This window comes from Aquarana catesbeiana, linkage group LG12 (assembly GCF_042186555.1).
Source record: "Aquarana catesbeiana isolate 2022-GZ linkage group LG12, ASM4218655v1, whole genome shotgun sequence".
NCBI classification, from domain to species: Eukaryota; Metazoa; Chordata; class Amphibia; order Anura; family Ranidae; genus Aquarana; species Aquarana catesbeiana.
The window spans coordinates 228,866,460-228,883,014 of NC_133335.1; the positions used below are offsets into that span (position 1 = coordinate 228,866,460).

Genomic DNA, 16,555 nt, shown 5'->3' on the forward strand with positions numbered 1-16,555 from the left:
GAACTACAAGTCCCATCATGCCTCCGCCGTTGGGCGTCGTGCTTATAACTGTCAACGGCTTGCAATGCCTCATGGGACTTGTAGTTTCTGCAACAGCTGGAGGGGCACCAGGCTGAGCGCCCATGTCGTATGACAACAGTTGGCATTTCAGAAGTGTGCCCCTCTCCCTCTTCCATCCTCTCCAGTACAATGTAGATCTTCATGTGCTGCTTTTTGTGTTTTCTTTTCTCTTCTTCAGGAACTTGTTGGCAGTTTGTTCACCGATGTGTCACCGCACAGCTCCGCCGTGCCGCCTGCTAAAGAGAAACCCCCAACAGGTAACCCAGAGGAACCCCGTGTGACACCAAAGTCTACCTGTCCTATTTTATCTTCTAAGAAAGTCCTTCTCAACCAGGCTTCAGAGGGCACTAGGAGTTCCTTGAGGAGTGACAGTCAGGCTGTGGAGGAAAGGTCTAGATCCTGCTGAGCGTCCTCCAGCCAGGAAAGGAGGCGGAGCTCTATCTGACTTCAATGAAAATTTCACTGACCCTCATTTCTCATTTACAGGAATGGGTTCCCAGGTGTGTCACCCCCATAATCTGCAAGGATTTGGATATTCTCAGGATAAACCCGGATCAGGTAGATCCTCCTTTCCCTGTGCTGAATTACATTGTTCCTCTCCTGTATTTACTGACACCCCGAGAATCTCTATTCTATGTAATCTATTTACTGACACCCCGAAAATCTGTATTCTATGTAATCTATTTACATGTAATCCCAATAATCGTTATTCTATGTAATCTATTTACTGACCGATCGAGAATCTCTATTCTATGTAATCTATTTACTGACAGCCCCAGAATCTGTATTCTATGTAATCCATTTACTGACAGCCCAATAATCTGTATTCTATGTAATCCATTTACTGACAGCCCAAGAATCGTTATTCTATGTAATCCATTTACTGACAGCCCCAGAATCTGTATTCTATGTAATCCATTTACTGACAGCCCCAGAATCTGTATTCTATGTAATCCATTTACTGACAGCCCAAGAATCTCTATTCTATGTAATCCATTTACTGACAGCCCCCTATTGGCTCTCAAGAGAATTGGATGGCTTCATTGCCCAATGGTAGGGAGAGGCTGGCTAGATCCCAACTCTCACTGGTCATGTCAGGATTTGCACACCCCAGTGCCAGGGTGGGAGGACGCCGGAGTCTGTCACTGAGTGCCGGGGGGTGAGAATGGGCATCCAGACATGGCTGTCTATTTTTCCCGAGCCCGTTCTCCGGTATAAATCACAGCCCTGCGTCTAGGCTGGAGAAGGACGGCTGGACGCAGCAGTGTGGTGATGTCACACAATTGTGCAGTCGTGCTTTGTACACAGACGGGGGGGGGGGCACAGTCATGTCTTTATGGAGCTGGCTTTGTACGGGGGGGGGCACAGTCGTGCTTTGTACACAGACGGGGGGGGGGCACAGTCATGTCTTTATGGAGCTGGCTTTGTACAGGGGGGGGGGGGCACAGTCATGTCTTTATGGAGCTGGCTTTGTACAGGGGGGGGGGGCACAGTCATGTCTTTATGGAGCTGGCTTTGTACGGGGGGGGGGGGGGCACAGTCGTGCTTTGTACACAGACGGGGGGGGGGCACAGTCATGTCTTTATGGAGCTGGCTTTGTACAGGGGGGGGGGCACAGTCATGTCTTTATGGAGCTGGCTTTGTACAGGGGGGGGGCACAGTCATGTCTTTATGGAGCTGGCTTTGTACGGGGGGGGGCCACAGTCGTGCTTTGTACACAGACGGGGGGGGGGGGGGCACAGTCATGTCTTTATGGAGCTGGCTTTGTACAGGGGGGGGGGGGCACAGTCATGTCTTTATGGAGCTGGCTTTGTACGGGGGGGGGCACAGTCGTGCTTTGTACACAGACGGGGGGGGGGGGGCACAGTCATGTCTTTATGGAGCTGGCTTTGTACAGGGGGGGGGCACAGTCATGTCTTTATGGAGCTGGCTTTGTACGGGGGGGGGGGGGCACAGTCATGTCTTTATGGAGCTGGCTTTGTACAGGGGGGGGGGGGGGGGGCACAGTCATGTCTTTATGGAGCTGGCTTTGTACAGGGGGGGGGGGGGCACAGTCATGTCTTTATGGAGCTGGCTTTGTACACGGGGGGGGGGGCACAGTCGTGCTTTGTACACAGACGGGGGGGGCACAGTCATGTCTTTATGGAGCTGGCTTTGTACACGGGGGGGGGGCACAGTCATGTCTTTATGGAGCTGGCTTTGTACACGGGGGGGGGGGCACAGTCATGTCTTTATGCTTTATGGAGCTGGCTTTGTATGGGGGGGGGGGGCACAGTCATGTCTTTATGGCGCTGGCTTTGTACAGGGGGGGGTGGCACAGTCATGTCTTCATGGAGCTGGCTTTGTACAGGGGGGGGTGGCACAGTCATGTCTTTATGGAGCTGGCTTTGTACAGGGGGGGGGGGCACAGTCATGTCTTTATGGAGCTGGCTTTGTACACAGTCATGCTGGAACAGAAAAGGGTCTTCTCTATACTGTTTCCACAAGGATGGAAGGAGCACAATTGTCTCCAATGTCTTAGTATAATGGAGGATTACCAGAACCCTTCACTTGAGACCCCCTTAACCCCATCATTTGGAGGGGTTCCGTGTACTTTTTGCCATGTAGTATAATACTAATAATGTTCTTGTATATTTAGGAAGGACCAGTGAAGCTCTGCTCAGCGGTCTCCAGAGGGCGGCGGTAGCGGTGACCCAGGCAGTGGTTGGAGCCGGTTCTCAGTCTCCTTGCCCCGGTGACCAAGCCGATAACGCATACAAACCTGTAGTGGTGCCATTAGGTGTGGGGCAACCTCCTGCCGAAAAACCTGTATCTAAAGGTGCACACAGCAACAGAGGTAAACAGTTCTATAAGTTAATGTGGTTTTTTTTTTTTTTTTTCTTTCCCATCTCAGCGTTGTATGCCATGGCAGAGCAGAATGTGAAGAAATCAGTAGATCACCCTACAGCCCGTGAGACAATCAGACCATTCACTAGTCCAGAACAGCCTGCAGCCAATTAAACTATCGCAGCATTCACTGGATCAGCATCATGTAGCCAATGGGTGTATTTGATTTTTCATAGCATGCCTAGAGCCAATCAGATTATTAGACCATATCAAATCTGTGCAATCCTTGAGCCAATCAGAATATCAGAAAAATGCATAGGGTAATAAGAATACAACAACTGGAAGAAAGAAGTATTTTTGATCAGTACACTTTGCCCGGTCTTAGGGTTAAAGCACCTTTTTTTTTTTGTTTTTGTTTTTTTTTTGTACAAATGCATGTAGAATGCAGAAATTGTGGTGTGAACCGGCGCTTAGGCCCTTTTCACACTGGGGCGGTAGGGGGCGTCGGCGGTAAAACAGCGATATTTTTAGCGCTGTTTTACCGCGGTATTCGGTCGCTAGCGGTGCGGTTTTAACCCCCCGCTAGCGGCCGAAAAAGGGTTAAAACCACTCATATAGCGCGGCTATAGCCGCGCTGTCCCATTGATTTCAATGGGCAGGAGCGGTTTAGGAGCGGTGAATACACCGCTCCAAAGATGCGGGCGACAGGAGATTTTTTCTTCTCCTGCCAGCGCACCGCTTCAGTGTGAAAGCCCTCTGGCTTTCACACTGAACAAACAGCGGAGGCTGTTTTGGGGCGGTTTGCAGGCGTTATTGCGTTAAAAATACCGCCTGCAAACCGCCCCAGTGTGAAAGGGGCCTTAAAGAGGACCTGTCACCAGCAATAGGCTATCACATAGGGGGCTATTGGTCCCCTATGTATTCGCAATAAAGTTAAATATATATATATATAAATTAAAGCAACAAATAATGATGAAATGGCTCTGGCAGTGAAAGCTTTAAATATTTCTCTGAATTTATAACATAAAAAATTTGGTAAAAAAATATAGAAGTGTTTATTTGTCATGGGAATTTTTTTTTTTTTTTTCTGTAAGTAGAATCTGGGAAAAAATGCACAAAATATTGGTGAGCCAGTTTAATAAATAGGCAAAATAAAAATCTTTCATATGGGGAAAAAAAAAAACCAGCCGCTTAACCTGAATAAATAGAGCGTGGTCCATTTCCTCCCCCCTGTATGTTTTTTTTTTTTTTTCAGCACATTATTTACATCTTGCAGGTTGTCACCGCTCAGGGGTGCCCGGCGGGGGCTGGGATGACAGCGACAGCGGCCACAGCTCACAGGACTCCGTCCAGGACAAGTCCTCCCGCAGTCTCTCCTCTGACGCTGCCAGCAAAACCGGCAGTGACTGCCAATCCCGGAGCAGCAATAGAGAGGGGGCGGACACCACTGACAGGTAAGGTGACATTTACTGCTTGGAGAATAGAAATCTTCTCTCACTTTTATTTGTAACCCTAAACAAGTTACAATTGAGGAAAAGAAGAACACCGCACCTGCCCAGGATTCACGATTATCAGGAGGGCTTGTCAGACCTCGGCAGAGAAACCACTGCTTCCACACAGAGAAAGGAGTCCTTCTCTGCAGAATCCTGGCAGGGGATTGGCTTTTCTACTCTGTCTGTGGCTACTTTCTAAAAAAAAAAAAAAAAAAACGAAAGACATTTTGTGTCCTGTTCTCTCATCTCTGCTCCCCTTGCTTCCAGTCCCAGTTCTGCTCGTGCCCTATTTATGCCAGCTTCCCTCGATTTTGGTATATAGAGGTTGTTGGTTTTATTTTTGCTTCATTTTAACATTTATATTTCACTTTTGCTCTGTTTTATGGTCCGTTAGTGTTGTGTGCATTGTGCGTTTTGAGTCCATACAAAATGAATGGGCTCGAATCGCAGTGCAAAGAATCGCATGCAATTTCCCCCACCCCTCCTGTGTGTGTGAACCCAGTAAAGAAAGCGAAGTGCCATGTAGTGCAGCAATAGGCAGCTTATTAAAATGTTAGAACCACTCACAAAGTAAATGATCTAGTTAAATCCATAACTGCAGTGTCTCCGTCCTGCCGATGATGGCAAACCACGGGCGCTGGAGGTGCTCACAGAGCTGGAGGAGATGTCCGGGGATCTGCCCCCAAGCCAAGAAAGTATTAGGGCTGCAACTAACAATTATTTTCATAATCGATTAGTTTGCCCGATTTATTGTTTCAATTAATCAGTTAATAACCTTAACAAAAATTGTGGTGTATAATTTAGTTAATATGTAAAGTTTAAAAAAAAAAAAGGCAATTTATTCTTAAATATCTCTATGCAGTGGTAAATATAAATAACCAACTGTGGTTATTTATATTTAATATGGTTAGGGAGCAAAATATCTAATCCACTCTGAGAATAACAGGCAGAAGAGATATATATACTGTATATACTATTAGGCAGCACAGTGGTGTAGTGGATAGCACTTTCACCTAGCAGCAACAGGGTCGCTGGTTCAAATCTCGACCTCGACACTGTTATGGAAATGATTAAGAGCTCCAATCGAGCCCAGGGTTATCTGCTACTGTCTCTAATTGAAAAGTGTGGATATGCATGCATATAAAAGTAAACACTCTGAGACACGCTCAGCTCTGTTACTCCTTACACTTCTAATTTATTCAAGGCGGTGTTAATGTTTTATACACACAAATACGTCATTGCTATGTTAGTCTAATAGGTACATCTCATTGGTTAAGATAGAAAAAGAAAATGGAGAATGTTCATAACGAGGTCTGGCTGATCTTTGGTTTTATCTTGTTCCGCGTTCTTCTGATGTGTGGGATGTAGGGGGTACCCGCCATCTTGAGAAAATATAGGAACAAAGCAAACCTGTATACTTATATAATGAGTAAGGAGAAAAATATGTATACACATAAGAAAATAGACATTTTCAGATTACTATGATTATTATCTACATCACATTCCTTCACAATCCCCCCTAAAATGACTATTTTCTCTTTTCTGTCCCTAATACTAAAGGTCCCACTTTGGCCTGGCCCTTCTCCTCAGCAACTCTTTTAGGCTGTATATAGAATTGGGCAGTAACTGTTCACTTCCCTCCTCGATACAGCTGGAGAGGTGCAGTCAGGCGCTATCTATCCCTATAACCCTATAGGATTGTGAGATTATGGACAGGGAGTGACTGTAGAGGAGTGAAGGGTTTGTCATCTTCCATCATAAGGAGGTCCTCTTCTTCTTGGTGGAGAAATGTAGGTGTGCTATTGTCTACAGCCTTGTTCATTAACTTTTTACGAAAGGTAGAATACAGCATACAATCAGGGCTAAAAGAACCAGGATTATTAATACCCTTACCCGTATCTGGACGAGCACCTTCTGCCACCCACTCATCCAGCTAAAGTATTGGTCCCATGGGTCTGTGATACCTGAGTTCTTCTTCAACTCCAGTGACAGATCTTCTAATTTCTTTATAGCTAGAGTAACCTTACCATTTGGGCCAATATTATCAGGAATGTATGTACAACAGGTTCCCGTTTTTTCCTATGATTTTACAAAACACCTCCTTTCCCAGCTAGCACCATTTCTAAGGCCATCCGGTCCTGGAATGTCATGTAGGAAGTGGGGGCTAACTGGTCAGCAATTCCCTGGAGGGCATCTTTAGAGTAATTTACAAATCTCTGTTGGTTATAATATGTGTAGTGTCATGTCACCTAGAGGCTGGGTGACAGATGCACACCGTTGGGATCAGGAGTGCACCGCAAGGTAGTGGACCCTACGGCTGACTGCTGCGGATTGTACCCTGGGAGGTTCAGGAAGCAGGTCTACTGGATCACTGACACAGATCCCACTGGGAGCTAGAGCATAGATTCCCCAGGGCGCGGAGTCTAAGAGCCAGCAGGTGTTCACCAGAGCCTCTAGTGGTGAGGATGGACTGCGCTGCAGTCTGGCTCCAGGTCGCGGCCCCCAGGGTCTCACAGCTCACGCTCACGGTAGACTACAGGAGAAGAGGAAGGAGGGAGCTGGCTGGAACATCAGGGTCACAGGCAAACAGGGATGGCCGGGAACAGGCCAAAGTCGGTAACAGAAATCAGATGTAGGAAACATAGCAAGTACACACAGAGGCTAACACACAGTGGTTGATCAGCACTGCTGGCTTGCAGTGCACAGGTTAATATAGGGTTCCCTGATAGGGCCTGGGGTGGGGCCATGCTTATAGGAGAGGTTACAAAAGCAGTCTGGTGAGGGTCAGCTGGTCTCTAGAGATGAACACATGGAGACAGGTATGCTGATCGACAAACTCTATTGCATAACCATGACATGTAGTTAATCCAATCTACATTCTTGCTGACAGTTGTTATGGGGATCAAAGACTCAAAACCAGCTTTTACCTGATCCCTGGCTTTAAATTCATCAGGGACCCCCCTTGTAACCCCTATGACATGTATGTATACATGAGGATCAAAGCTTCCGGAGAGAGCTGCTCGCTTCCTCCTCTGACTGTGTGTTGGGTCAGTGCATGTATCAGGGGTATCTTTGGTTAGGATATGGGGGCTTTCTATTTTCATCTTTTTTGTCTAATGCACTCTGTGGTCACCCAGTCTGGCCCTGTGTTCCAACCCACTGGCCCCCACAGAAACCACAACTCTGTCCCCAGTAACTGTCTGTGTGGCATACATATATGTCCTTACCGTCAGGGATATCACTGTACCAATGGCATCACCATGAAGGGTCAAACGGACAAGGTACTATGTCACAGTAATCTAAGGTAAATGTGGTCACATGTGTACCTGAAGTTACACCAAAACGTAATTATGTTATCATTTTTGTGATGGCCACCTCCTGGGCCCCTCCCCCCTAGATCAAACAGAAAAAGGATATGCAGCACCCGAAAACACGCTCTCCTGCAGTGATAAGCGTGCATTCAGGTGTTCTTCCTGGCCAACTTGACTGAGGTGGCTGTGGTCAGCAAAACTTGGAATGGACCATCATAACTTGGCTCAAGTATCTCCAGACAGTAGTTGATGTGTTCCTGTATTTAATTCAGGATCTGGAATGGAAGAAAACACCTGGACATGCATTCAGGTTAATTCTCGTGATAAAATGGTTACATAATTAGTCAACACATCAGACTGTAACTGTAACTGTTGTGGAAAGTAACAACCAAGTCTGGGAGCTGAACCAAACAAAATTTCATAAGGGGATAGGGCATGTTTCCCCTGGGGGTGTGTCTGACACTGAACAGGGCAATGGGCTAACTGTCTGGCCAACTCATGTTAGTCTCTTGGGCCATCTTTAACATCCTGTTTTTAGTGTCCCATTCATCCTTTCTACCTTCCCGCTACTTTGAGGGTGGTATGGGATGTGTAGTGCCAACTGAACCCCCAGTGCTGCCCAAATCTCTTTAGTAAGGGTTGCTGTTAAGGCTGGGCCCTGATCTCTCAATATCACCTCTGGGACCCCAAATCTACATACTATCTCACTCAGTAGTTTCTTAGCTGTGGTCCTGGCAGTCATGACCACTTCCACTAGGGCGTATTCGAATCTGCCACTTCTTGGCACTTGAGAATGATCAATTTGCATCCTCTGGAATGGGGTATAGGGCTTTTGCCAGGTGCTTCTTCTGTGCTTCTTCTGTGCATCCTGGGTTACATTTGGTGCAGATAATGCATGATCTGCAGAAGCTGTCGGTCAGTGGAGTAACTCTTGGTGCAACACTTGTTGATAAGAGAGTTCATAAAAGTCTTTGTCAAGTGGGCAGCTCCATGTGCCCATTGCACCACGGCTGGGTACATACTCCTGGGTAGACAAGGCTTCTTGTTGCACTCGAATAGTCCATTTCTGAGAGTTCCTCCTCTCCGTTTCCAGCTTTCCTTCTTATCCGGACTTGTTGTTTCCTGTAGTTCTTTTAGATAAACTCTGTCCACTGGGAAAGTCTGTAAGGTAAGCATGGGGTGGTCTTCTTCTACCACCCTGCTGTCCACTTCCCGTGGACCACCAGCTGTCTGTTTGGCAGCTGTATTGGCTCGATGATTGCCTTAAGCTTCCTTTGAGTTCATTTTGTCGTGTGCTTTTACTCATAATAGTCACTTGGGTTGTGAGAAGCAAGGCATCGATCAAGTTTTCACAAGTGTTCCTGCAGCCATCAGGAATCCTCTGTCCTAGATAACACCATAATCATGGGCAATGCTGAAAGCATATCTTGAGTCCATATGAATGTTGGCTCTTTTTCCCTCTGCCCATTTATATGCTGTAGTAAGTGCTTACAGCTCTGCCTCCTGTGCAGACATCACCAGTGGTAAGGCTTCAGCTTGTAGAACAGTGTTTTCAGTGGTGACCGCGTGTCCTGTGTGGTCATGGGGTAACAAGTCAAGACTCTACTCCTCCTCCTCCTTTCCCCCCTCGAGAAGTGGAAGAAGGGTGGTAGGGTTCAGTGTTTGACAACGTAATAGAGTAATGCTGTCCAGTAGGAGGGAACACAGGAGTCTCAAGTGTCTGGTAGTAGACTAGTGTTTCGGCTGGATCTTGGTTGAATATGGCAACAACGTCATGGGGAGCAAGCAGAACGAGGCAGTGTCCGAGAACCAAGTTCAAAGTTTTGTCAAGCAAGGCTTGTGTAGCAAAGCCAGCTCACAGACACAATAGGCCTCCTCTTGCTACCACATCCAGTCGACAGGAATAATATCCTACAGGGCGTAGGCTGATGCCGTGTGATTCGGTGAGTACACCTGCAGCATGTCCCAGACGTTCGGATACAAAGAACTTGAGCGTTTTGCCGTAGGCTGGGAGCCCTAGCGCCGGGGGTGGCGCACTTAAAGGCTTCAAACTTTAGATATTTCTTCAGGAGACATCTGGAAGGGTCTGATTGCAGAGCATCAGTAGGAAGGCTTCTGGAATCCATGCTCTGCACTCGGAAATTAGTCCAAGGAAAATGACAGGTGTTGAGCACCACTGCAATTTGGGCTTTGAGGCTCTGCAGCCCTGGTTGGCAAGATAGCACAACAGGCTTTCTGAGGTGAGTTCAACAGGGGGTAAGTCAGCTGCACAAAGGAGAAGGTCATCAACACGTTGGAAGAGAATCACTTCCGGGTGTTCCTCTTGTCATGTGTCAAGGATGATAGCCATAGCTTTTGCAAACTGGCTTGGAAAGTTCTGTGCCCCTTGTGGCACAACTGTTTAGGTATGTTGCCGTTTCTTTCCGTGGATGAATGCGAAAAGGTACCAGCAGGAGGGGTGAGGGTGGACACTGAAGAAAACGTTTGTAAGGTCCACCTCTGTGAGGTACTTTGCAGTCAAAGGCATCCACAGTAGGTACCTGGTTCTCTTTTTAGGATTCTCTTCTTGGGGTTATTGTGGTTTCCGGGGCAATGAAGCGCCCTCTTTTAGCTTGACTGAAACTGGTGGCACCTTTAAGTGACCGTTGTCTTCCGGTCCTGTGGACCATAGGCACGCAGGGATTCTGTCAAGTACTTCCTGCAGTATTGAACTTGAAGTTTTTGCTTCATTAAGTGTCATCAGGAGAGGCAGAGAACATAAAGCAGATGAGTCTTCTAAAGATAGGGGAGTGTGTAACTTCATCCCCCCTTCAGGCGTGTCCTGATTGAGGCCTGTAGTCCGGACAACACATCAGCTCCTAGTAGATTCAGGGACATGTAGAGGGCACCACAAATCTGGCAAGCAAATCAGGAAATGTCCCCACTTGGAGTGGCTCTACAAATGGACTGGAGCGGAGCACCCCATCCACTCCCACGCAGGAAACGTGTGTGTCTCTTTTCATAGTGGGAGAAACTCAGATCATCAAAGGCCTGTACGAGTTTAGTATGATACTTCTTCAGACTCCCCTTTTATCTTGGGTAATATCTTGGATTGTGGTCTTCTGATCCGTCAACTTCTCCTTTGCCCAGTCGTGGAGTTGTGCACAGAACTCCACGCCTGAGGTGTAGGAAGTGGCACTTGTCAGGCAGGCATCATTGAAGGCCGTCTGCATGACTGGCCAAAAGACATATCCTGCTTTGATTTGGCATAGGCTGATCAAGTCTCTCCAGACAGCTGAGTAAGTTTCTTGTATCTGCACTATCCTGTGGTAGAAGGGAATTGGCTGCTTCTCTGGGTCAGGCAGACTTGTCACTAAGGCCGCTGCTTGTGATAGAGTAAAAGTGGCATACATCACTGGTGCCCCTTCTGGTAACCAAGACTGTTGTTGGGGCGGGGGCTGAAAAGAGGCACTGTTCCTTACGGTTGCCAGCATGTGTTTGAGATCCTCTCGGAACTGAGAGTCCGGAGCCGGATTGGGGGTTAAATCAGTGGGTGGCCTTGCTGCCTGCTGTTGGGCTTCCCACTCAGATGCTTCTTCATCATTAACATATCCGGCCTGGGAATGTGATGCTCCCGTATTGGGGAAGACAGGTGTGTGGTATGAACCATCTTGGTTTAAAACAGGGAGGGCTGGGTACAGGCTGTTTAAGCTTACTGGGTGTACCAAGATGGTCGCCGGCAGGAAGTGCACTGGACTGGGTAGAAAGTGAAGGCATGGGTGCACTAAGATGGCCGCCGGGCTGAGTTGTCACAGTGGGTTGTGCTTGGGTGGTGAGAAAGGAGTGGTTGTTAGACGGAGGGCAGTGCTGTCCCTCCCCTCCTTTGTTTCAAGTTCCTACATATCATCAGCTCTGTGATACACATACATAATACAATCGCCATCTTTCTTAACTTCCTTTATCCAATTTTCTTTATCACAAAGGATTTTTCTCCCTGTTTCTTCAGCAACATAACTTTCGCCACTTCTTTCAACTTTAACTATTTCAACATCTTCTTCTTTGCAATATCACTTTCTTTACAATATCACTTTCTGTTTCTCGGCTAACGGCTTGAGAGGGGAATACATACAACCAAGGAGTTAATATTTTTCTCAGCGTTCTTTATCAAAAATTCCTTCGGTGGGGACACTTAAGACTAATGTACGGTTAATCTCAGAACAAGAACAAACACATCAGGGGTAGTGAGGAGCAACGGCCCGCAACCCAACAGATCCCCCGGGCAGCCCCCCCTCCCCAACCCCTCTCGTGTATAGCAAACAGTAAATCACAAATACACTCAGGACAGGACATTACACCTGCCACTCTCTGAACCGTAAAGCCTCAGCAGGCTAAGATAACCACAAGGGCAGACTACCCTGCAAAAATAAACCCGTTTATAGACGTTTTTTCTACAGCTCTACACCAAGAGGCCGACAACTCTTCTTGGGGTGAGACTTCTGTAACACTTTCAGACTGCAAAGCCAGCAGCTGAGATAACCCTCAAAGGTTCATCGAACCCAGAGTAACCCGTCTATAAACGTTTGCCACAAGGGAAACAATCTTATCCCAGAGGCCGAAAGCTCATCTGGAGATGAGACCACACATTCACACATGTAGCACTTTTAGACTGCTGAGTTTCGTAGCCCAAAGAATGGCAGACAGTGAACAAATACAGTCAGCAGAAACCCATTGGCAGGTTCGTTAAACAACCTCAGGCGAGGAGTTACCTGCTTTTGAGACAGTCTCAGCATACCGACAGAATCCAGCCGTCAACCGAAAGATAAGAAAGTCGTACAGTGGTAAGAATATAAATCAAACTCACCGGTACTGTTAGGGCTGCGCAAAGACCCCACTCTCATCAATCAGTTAACGCCCGAATGCTTGTCGCGGTATAACTTCGACTGTAGCCTGAGGTCCCGGGTTTCGGCACCATCTGTTATGGAAATGATTAAGAGCTCCAATCGAGCCCAAGGTTATCTGCTACTGTCTCTAATTGAAAAGTGTGGATATGCATGCATATAAAAGTAAACACTCTGAGACACGCTCAGCTCTGTTACTCCTTACACTTCTAATTTATTCAAGGCGGTGTTAATGTTTTATACACACAAATACGTCATTGCTATGTTAGTCTAATAGGTACATCTCATTGGTTAAGATAGAAAAAGAAAATGGAGAATGTTCATAACGAGGTCTGGCTGATCTTTGGTTTTATCTTGTTCCGCGTTCTTCTGATGTGTGGGATGTAGGGGGTACCCGCCATCTTGAGAAAATATAGGAACAAAGCAAACCTGTATACTTATATAATGAGTAAGGAGAAAAATATGTATACACATAAGAAAATAGACATTTTCAGATTACTATGATTATTATCTACATCACATTCCTTCACAACACTATCTGCCTGGAGTTTGCATGTTCTCTCTGCGTGGGTTTCCTCCAGGTACTCTGGTTTCCTCCCACACTCCAAAGACATGCTGGTAGGTTAATTAGAGACTGTCTAAAAATTGGCCAAAATATATGTATGTGTTTGTAAGCGCGTCGGGACCCTTCGGGGTAAAGGACCGCACTATACCACAGATGGACACCGGCGGTAAAAAAGCACCCTGAGGCAATTCAGTTCGCATAGGTAGCGCTATACAAGTCACACATTCATTCGTTTACTATTAGAGGAGATATACTATATATACTATTAGAGGAGATATACTATATATACTATTAGAGGAGATATACTATATATACTATTAGAGGAGATATACTATATATAATATTAGAGGAGAGATATACTGTATATACTATTAGAGGAGATATACTGTATATACTATTAGAGGAGAGATATACTGTATATACTATTAGAGGAGATATACTGTATATACTATTAGAGGAGAGATATGCTGTATATACTATTAGAGGAGAGATATGCTGTATATACTATTAGAGGAGATATACTGTATATACTATTAGAGGAGAGATATACTGTATATACTATTAGAGGAGATATACTGTATATACTATTAGAGGAGATATATACTGTATATACTATTAGAGGAGAGATATACTGTATATACTATTAGAGGAGATATATACTGTATATACTATTAGAGGAGATATACTGTATATACTATTAGAGGAGAGATATACTGTATATACTATTAGAGGAGAGATATACTGTATATACTATTAGAGGAGAGATATGCTGTATATACTATTAGAGGAGAGATATACTATATATACTTTTAGAGGAGAGATATACTGTATATTCTATTAGAGGGGAGATATACTGTATATACTATTAGAGGAGAGATATACTATTAGAGGAGATATACTGTATATACTATTAGAGGAGAGATATACTGTATATACTATTAGAGGAGAGATATACTGTATATACTATTAGAGGAGAGATATGCTGTATATACTATTAGAGGAGAGATATACTATATATACTTTTAGAGGAGAGATATACTGTATATTCTATTAGAGGGGAGATATACTGTATATACTATTAGAGGAGAGATATACTGTATATACTATTAGAGGAGATATACTGTATATACTATTAGAGGAGAGATATGCTGTATATACTATTAGAGGAGAGATATACTATATATACTTTTAGAGGAGAGATATACTGTATATTCTATTAGAGGGGAGATATACTGTATATTCTATTAGAGGAGGAAATATACTGTATATACTATTAGAGGAGAGATATGCTGTATATACTATTAGAGGAGAGATATGCTGTATATACTATTAGAGGAGAGATATGCTGTATATACTATTAGAGGAGATATACTGTATATACTATTAGAGGAGGAGATATACTGTATATACTATTAGAGGAGGAAATATACTGTATATACTATTAGAGGAGAGATATGCTGTATATACTATTAGAGGAGAGATATGCTGTATATACTATTAGAGGAGAGATATGCTGTATATACTATTAGAGGAGATATACTGTATATACTATTAGAGGAGGAGATATACTGTATATACTATTAAAGGGTGAATCTGGTAAATATCATCAGACTCAGACATCAAATTTTTTTTATTTAAAAAACAAAAACAAACAATGTCTTCCTTCAAAACAAATTTCATTTTAAGTTTGTTCAATTTTCTAATAGTTAGTGGGGGTCAAATTGACGTTCATTTTCAACCACAGTGACAGGAAAATTTGGAAATAATAGAAAACTTTTTGGTCGAAGGAATTTTTAGACCATGTATGTGGTTTTCGTTCAGAAATGACATTCTTTTTAAAAACAGAATGTTAAAAACAAGTAAAAATTTCAAACCACATTCTTTCATTCAGGGAATGTACAAAGATTTTTGGTATGAATATTCTCATCTGAAAATTGATCGGTGTCGCCAGCATAAGGCTCGGTACACACCTGTGCAGTTTGCTTTTGATCTGTTTCTGAAGTGCTTTTTGCTGTGCGTGATTTTGATTTTTGCGCACGTGATTTTGCTGTGATTTGCGTTTTTGCATTTTTTTTTTTTGGCCAACTTGTTGTTGGAGTTGAATAAAAAACACAAATTGCTGCAAAAACGCATTATATGCTTTTCTGCAGCTTCTCCATTGAAGTATATTGAACCAAAAAAGCACCGTTTTGAGTTAAAAAAAAAAAAAAAAGTCCCTGACCCTTTCCAAATACGCAGCGGCTGAAAAAAGCATCGATGTGAACGTGTCCCATAGGAAATCATGTAAATGAACTGTAGTGCGTTTCTGCAAAAAGTACCAAAAAACACATAGATGTGAACCAGGTCTAAGACGTTTAGTAACATAATGGGGGTTAAAAAAACTAAAATTAGCCCTTTATAGTACAAAAACAGCAAATAATCACTACTGTAGGGGGTTCTTTTTTTTTTTTTTTTTTTTTTTTTTACTGTAGAACTGTGAAAGTAATATTTACAGTAGCGATTATTTGCTCTTTTTGTACTATAAAGGGATAATTTTAGTTTTTTTTTAACCTCATTATGTTACTGGCCGATTAATCGATTTATGAAAATAGTAATCAATTTCATAATCGATTAGTTGTCGGTTTAATCGATTAGTTGTTTCAGCCCTAGAAAGTATTGTAAAAAAAAAAAAAAAATTTTTTTTAAAAAATACAATTGTAAAAAAAAAAAATTAGAAAATAAAAAAAACGACTGACACAGTCCACTGTCACATGACATAAAAAAAAAGTATCAGCGAGTACTTGGGGAAAAAAGTATTGGTACTTGTACTCGGCCTTAAAAAGTGGTATCGGTGCAAATATATATATCTATATATAGATATATATCTCTCTCTCTCTCTCTATATATATCTATCTCTCTATCTATCTATCTCTCTCTCTCTCTCTCTCTCTCTCTCTCTCTATATATATATATATATATATATATATATATATATATATATATATATATATATATATATATATATATGATAGAGATATATAGATATTCTATATAAAAGTAGCAGTTCCTTCTCATTGTAGGGCCCCCGGTGGCATTTTTTTTTCAGACTTGACATTTGCACTTGGCGTTCTGATAAAAGGGCAGTATGTACCCCTCTCTCCCCCCCCCTCCCCCACCTCCCTGGTCTCAGTCTGTAGGGTATGTACCAGTTGATGCCTCATCGATCGGACTGACCTCTTTCTCTTCTCCCTGCACAGAGTGGAGCCGTCTCACCCCGGCGATTGTCTACAAGAGGCTCAGCTGGTTCTGACGGTGACCCGGGGGGACAGAGCGTTCCTGACACAAGACGAGGTGCAGCACTTCATCAGGGGGTGAGTGGTGACCCTGCCGGGACGGAGCTCCTCTGACAGATTCATCTTGACAGGAAATCCGCACACACACTAC

At 44.1% G+C, this 16,555-nt stretch overlaps 1 protein-coding gene across 4 annotated transcripts in view; it reads left to right on the forward strand.

The window, feature by feature from the left end:
* TEPSIN (TEPSIN adaptor related protein complex 4 accessory protein) overlaps positions 1-16,555 on the forward strand; it is a 54,070-nt gene that overhangs the window by 20,185 nt on the left and 17,330 nt on the right. For 2 of the 4 annotated variants that reach the window (XM_073606868.1, XM_073606867.1), the window contains exons 6-10: positions 239-317; positions 547-618; positions 2,699-2,896; positions 4,142-4,340; positions 16,369-16,482. In XM_073606868.1, coding sequence (XP_073462969.1) covers positions 239-317; positions 547-618; positions 2,699-2,896; positions 4,142-4,340; positions 16,369-16,482 — 662 coding nt within the window. The remainder of the gene's footprint in view (positions 1-238; positions 318-546; positions 619-2,698; positions 2,897-4,141; positions 4,341-16,368; positions 16,483-16,555) is intronic. The other 2 variants (XM_073606870.1, XM_073606869.1) reach the window with 1 other exon arrangement.